At 38.4% G+C, this 6,372-nt stretch overlaps 1 protein-coding gene across 1 annotated transcript in view; it reads right to left on the reverse strand.

Moving 5' to 3' along the window:
• Phf6 (PHD finger protein 6) overlaps positions 1-6,026 on the reverse strand; it is a 65,664-nt gene extending 59,638 nt beyond the window's left edge. The window contains exons 1-3 of the mRNA XM_013018060.1: positions 5,884-6,026; positions 1,328-1,511; positions 972-1,073 (exon numbers count right to left, since the gene is read on the reverse strand). Of these exons, the coding sequence (XP_012873514.1) occupies positions 972-1,073; positions 1,328-1,465 (240 nt within the window). The 5' untranslated portion in view covers positions 1,466-1,511; positions 5,884-6,026. The remainder of the gene's footprint in view (positions 1-971; positions 1,074-1,327; positions 1,512-5,883) is intronic.
• Positions 6,027-6,372: the final 346 nt, after the last annotated feature.

A 6,372-nucleotide genomic window follows, 5' to 3' on the forward strand; every position in this document is an offset into this window, starting at 1 on the left:
ACCACATAAGCAAAAAGAAAAAAGCCAGAAGTGGCGTTGTGGCTCAAGTGGTAGAGTGCTAACCTTGAGCTGAAGAGCTGAGGGACAGCACCCAGGCCCCACGACCGGACCCCAAAAAAAAAAAAATCTTACTGTTACTATCTAAAGGATGGGAACAGGATGATAAAATATTTTCACAGTTAAGGTGTAATCAGAAGCAAAGTGGTTATATGAAAGAGTCGTATAAAGCTGTTCATAAAACTATTTCAAATAATGAAACACCTGATACTGAAGTTACTGTAGGTAGCTTTATGGATATTATTTAAATAAAGCTCAGACAAGAAAAATAACTACATGAAAATAAACCTTTGAATTAATTCAATGATATTCCAAAACAAACATTATCACAAATAATAATTGAGATGACACTCCATTTCCAATATAGGAATATAATATCCTGCCAATATGGCCACTGGTCATGAAGGTAACAAATTACATGATCACCAAAGGTTGTCCAAAGTCCTGAGTTCTATACCATATAGCTGAACCACAGTAAAATACTTTGCTCAGAAATTATGACCATTTTCCTGTTGACATGATCCTGTTACCTTCCTTTGTAATAACCATAATAACTTCAGTAAAAGTGGAAGAGAAAAACATGCCACAATTATTTTTAAAAACACATGTGAAGAATAAATGGTATATGCAAATTAAACAAACAGCTTGTTTTGTAAGTAATCATGGCCTCTGTAAAGATTTTCAATCCTTTTCAAAAGAAAAATATTTGAATAATATAAATATTGATTTATTCCTTTTTGTTGAGTGGTAAATAAACCCAGCTTTGCATTTAACAGGCTAGGGAATATTTTTCTAAAAACTTCCCATTTAAAATTCTGCTCAGTGAATAATGCAATACAGTCTAAAATAAGCAATTTCCTCTTTAATGAGTTTGAAATAATTTTTATACTCAAGAGGCAGAAATACCAACTTACCAGCTTTGTGCCTCTTTTAATTTCCTTTTGGACATCTTCAATAGAAAATCCACCAAGACTTTCATTATCAGAATGTGATGATACCAAAGCAGATGAAAAGAGCTATAAATTACATGGAAAAAAAATAAGGTTCATATACATATAGATAAATAGATATAAAGTAGTTCTAGTAAAACCACAAGTAAGATGTTAAATTTAACAAGAAATGTTCTACTAAATGCAGCACAGCATTAGTGACAAATCACTTCTTCAAACCTTCACTGAGTGGCTTTGTTGTATTGAGAAATACTCATGCGCTAGGAAGTTGCTCTCTTGGGAATGGCTTGACGGTTTGGAGTGGCTGCCCATCTACTTACCATGCACTTGTGGTGTGCTGCCACCTTCTGGTTTTCAGATATTAGTAACTGTCCACATTCCTTGTCTCTATTTGACTTACAAAAGCCACATTTGCGCTGTCTCGTAGGCCCCTTTTTCTGTTCAATTGAGCTTGACATGATTTTTAAATTGCTGTTAGAATGCCACTTTAAGCCTCAAGAAATGCTACAGAGAGGAAGAATGGCGACAAACAGTTAATTACGTTTTAAAATCAATTTGTACAGAGTACCATAAGTAGTTGGATGTTTGACCTAGGATTTAATATGTACACTTAAAAATGGCTACTAAGTAAATTAATATTAAAACCCAACATTATTTCAATTATACACACATACAGAGACAGACAGAAAGACAGACAGACACCAAAGGAGAAAAAGAACACTAAATGAAGTGTACAGTAATTGAGAAAAATCCAACTGCTTTCAAACTGGGGAACATGTGAAATAATTGTTTTTTGTTGATTAAAAAAATGTACAATGAGCTGGGCACTGATGGCTATTCAGGAGGCTGAGATCTCACAACTGTGATTCAAAGCTAGCGCAGGTAAGAAAAATCCATGAGACTCTCATCTCCAATGAATTAGTATAAAAATGCTAGAAGTGAAGTTGTGGCTCCAGTGGCAAAGCACTAGTCTTAAGCAACAGAAAAAATAAACTCAACAACAGGGTCCAGGCCCTGAGTTCAAGCCCCAAGAGTGGCACCAAAATAAATAAGTAAATAAATTGTAAAACATAGCCAGGCACGGCAGTGCACTCTATTATCATAGTACTTATGAGGCTGAGGCAGGAGGAATGAGAGTTTGAGGACAGCCTGGGAAAAACAAAGAAAAGTACGATGTATAATACTAAGTCATCATCTGCTGGTATAAGTTATGAAAAACATTTTAAGTACAGTGAGGTACATATCAAGGAGATGCAGAATTTTGTGTCTAAGAGTACAGCGAACACTACTAAGAAAGCTACAAAATATTCAGAGGTAACAGAATTCTGTAACTGCTCAATTTCTTTAAGTTCACATATTGCTGAAAATATTTTTTAATTAATAGAAATAAAATGAATATAATAAACAATGGCTTTGGAGAACTTACTTTTAACACCTGAATTATTTTCAAATTTTAAAAAATTGATGTAAATGATTCCAAATAAACTGATTTTTTCTAATCTATTCCTGAAAAAAATTAGCTTCTGACAAATGCAAGCTTAGGACCCAATTACATAAAAGGTATATACTATATGATTGAGATTTATTTCATGCCTACTTATTAATTAAAGCCAGGGATAGTCTAACTGCAGTTAACTTCCATATGTCAATTAGTGACACTGCTTAGTGGAAGGAATTTTTTTCTGAACGAGCTTACATTTGATCAAATGATCATTATAGGTAGCACAGACAAAAGAAAAGGGAAAGAAAAGGAATAACACAGAAGTTTTCAGATTTAAGTATTTTTACAATAAAAATGTAGTTAAAAAATGAAGTTTTCAGATTTAGATAATTTTCAACATACATTCTCAAGAAAGAGACTGTGAACTCATTCCAGGTCTAAGTAATTCAGCACACAGTATGCTATAAGCCACATTACAATCAATAAAATCTCAAACTTCTATGGTAAAATAAATTTATTAAATTATTTCATTTTTCTGCATATTTAAACATTTGCATAACCCTGCTGAAAAACCATTGACTCATTTGACAGTACACTGTGGCTTTCTGAGATGTATCCATTCACCTATAAGAATAGGAACAGCAAAATAAGCTCGTGTCTACAAACCAGTCAGTGCTATTCGACATAAAAATTTAGATAACTCATGAAAATTTAACATGAAGTCATCAAGAAAATGCCTTCTCATTAATTTATGTCATCTAGTATTTTCCTTTTTTCAACAGAAGGCCAAAGGCCCTGACAAGTAAGTGTGCCTTGATGAATTTAACGAAGTCTTAAGGCTATTCACAATTTTAAATACCTCAGTCCTCCAAGTGGTATCAGATACTGGATTCACGGCACTAACTATAAACTCTGAAACTGATTGAAAACAGACAGCAAATACTTTTAGGATTAAAGAGAAAAAGATATAACAGAGAAACAAAAGAAACAAAAGGGGAAGTGTGTTTGCATTTGCCCAGGCAAATATGTGTTCAGTTGCTTTATCCAGAATAGAACTGCCCAAATTTTTAGAACTATGCAAAACAGCAAGATTCACAAATAGCATCAAAATCTGCTATTTGAGTGTTATAATAGTGTTCATTACTATCATGAATGAAGAACAGACACTCTGAAGTCACCATAATGTATTCAGCATTTCTCCCGGCCATTCTGGCCAGCAGAAAGGAAGGAACCCATTGTAAATCTAATCTGCATAGATATCTTTAATATGCAATTTCTATGCAATCCTAGCACTGACTGTAACACTGCCCTAAGGCAAGTAAAATTTTGAGAGTACAAATTTAGGTTTTACTGTAAAATTTAATCCTGAAATGAAATTCCCCCCAAATTCTATTCTGCCTCATTCAATTAGTAAACAGGTAAATTTCATCCTAAATTTGAGAATCTGCTTTTCTAGATATGAAAGACACCAAAATTTAAAAGAGGAAAAAAAAATCTTCCCCTTATACTGTATTCAGAAATAGTCTCATGGATTCCCCTGTAATGAGTTTAAATATAATTTGTAAAGTGAACAGAGCCACACAAAAAAAGTACAAGAAACCAATTTAAAAAGTTTCCCCAATATGTAATGACTAAATGGATTTTTCCACTAAAATTCAAATAATGCATCTGTGCATATCTTAATAATTTTTTACAGCCTCCTTCCTTATAAAACATGAAGTGGAGAACATCATGGAAACAATGACTCTTAGCAAAAATGTCTATCACAGAAATTCAGATTTTTATCTCATGCTGTCACATTTGTGGTCTGTATTAAGTAAAATCAGGGCATTCCGAAGAACATTACTAAGGGGCTGGTAAATGATTCTGAGCTATATGGTATTTTAATTTCAGTGTACAAAGGTTTTTTTTAGGGCAAGCGAAGATCAAAGTTTGATGTTCTCACCCAACAATGAAACCTTTCCCTTAAAAGAATCCTAATGTTATGGACACAGTTATAAAGCAGAAATAAAGAGGCAGCAATAACGGCATGGAAAGCCTAATTGAAACGTCTGACAGAATACAAAAAAAGGCAGATTAGGCAGGTTGAAGCAATCAATACGTTTTTGATTTTTCCAAGATGCTTGGAAGGCACCAAGGTAGAAATGGCTTGAAACATCCAGGAGAGCATTCACGACCCAAGTTGAGGGCTTATTCAATGCCTGCTATCTGAAAGAACATTTTCACAGAAAACAAAACAAAACAAAAACAAAAACTGCAGTTCCGGAAGATTAAAACATTCCCTACTCCAGCCAGAGTGTAATCTGCACATCCTGATCCATCAACGCGATCGCTCAGAAGGAAAAGTTACAGGAGAAAGAAACGAGTAAGAGGTGTACCGGAAGGGCACCTGAATTTGGTTGCACGATATTGATACATGTTTCGTACTGCTTTTCTTTCTTTCTTTTTTTTTTTTTGCGGTTATTGAAAAGGAAACTAAAGGAATTTTCCAGTTCTTTCAAACCCAAGGGTAGAGAAAGAATTTGAGCTGTATGAATATGATCTGGTATTACGTAGGGATCCGATGAAAAGGGGGAAAAAAAGGTTCTCGGGAACCCAAGAGATTGTTTAACTTCCACTTGGAATATTGAAACGAGTGCAAATTGCAGAATACCGTGACTGCTCGCCTATATAATAAAGGATGGTTACACCTAGCATAGCCGATCTTCTCCGTTATTTTACCCCCCCCCCCCGCTCGGGGCACAATTCGATCCCCAAATCTCTGTCTAATTCAGGCGCTAGATAAAACTCGAGAGAAACTCTCTTCCTCTAAAACACTTCAGCAGCTCCCTTTCCGTGTTCAAGTCGGGGTCCCCTCATCGTCCTTTAACCACGCTCTCCCCAAGGTGGGCAAACCTCATCCTAACACTTTCCCTGCACCCCCCCTCCCCCAGGAGATCGTCCTCGCCTTTATCCAAGAGTTTCATCCCTCGTTTCCCCACCCCGGGAGTTTTTTTCTTTCTTTTTTTTTTCTTTTTTTTCCCCCTCATTCCGTCAAGGCTAAAACCCTCATTGCCATGCTAACAATTCCTCTTCTCCCACTTTCCAAAGCGGGAGTTACCGTCCTTCCCAAAATGTGTTCGAAGCCAACAGTCAAAAGACTTGAAAAAAAAAATCCCAGCTTTTTTTTCCCCCACCTCAAAGGTTGGACCCTCCACCCCTGAAGTCCAGGCATAAGCCTAGCCTCTCCTCGGGTACCCCCAAAACACTTTCTCAGCAGCCTCGGTGCCAAGTGCCTACCATGAGCGGCGCTTCTGGGGTTCCTGACAATAAAGCAAGACCACCAACAGTCGCCCCTTAACAACAGGCAGGGGCGGCGGCCTGGCCACCGCCATCCTCCTTGTCTTCTCCCGCCTGGCAGAGAATGGGGGGCCTCTGGGCTCCCTGAGTACTCACCACTAGGGCCCCGAGGCGGATGGCAAGAGAGAAGCGCCAATGAGGGGAAAGAGAAAGAAGTCGGTCTCTGTTCTCCAGCACTGCCTGAGAGCGGGGCTCTGTCGCCGGAGGTTGTTTCCTTTCATTCGAGGAGAGACAGGCTCGCCGAGCGCCCTTACGTCGCCTCCCCCTCCCCTGTGCACGCACACGACCCACATAGCGTTGATACGTCCTGAGCGTGCTGCGGACTTTGGTTGGCTGCAGAGACGGGGAGGTTGAAGCGGCGAGGACACGGCGCATGTGCATAGGCCATTCCCTGTACGGATCGGGTAACAGACCCCGCCTCCTGCTCGCGCGCCTACCTTCTATTCTCCGCTCCGCCGCTCCGCCGAATGTTTGGGGCAGCATCTAAGGGACGCCAGAGAAAGACATCGCAAGATTGCCCTATGGGTTGGAAGGAGAAGGAGCAGAGCTAGCGACTAGAAACCGTTGGATGCGGGTTCTGGGTAG

The sequence above is a fragment of the Dipodomys ordii genome, unplaced genomic scaffold (genome assembly GCF_000151885.1).
Source record: "Dipodomys ordii isolate 6190 unplaced genomic scaffold, Dord_2.0 Scaffold38, whole genome shotgun sequence".
Lineage (NCBI taxonomy): Eukaryota > Metazoa > Chordata > Mammalia > Rodentia > Heteromyidae > Dipodomys > Dipodomys ordii.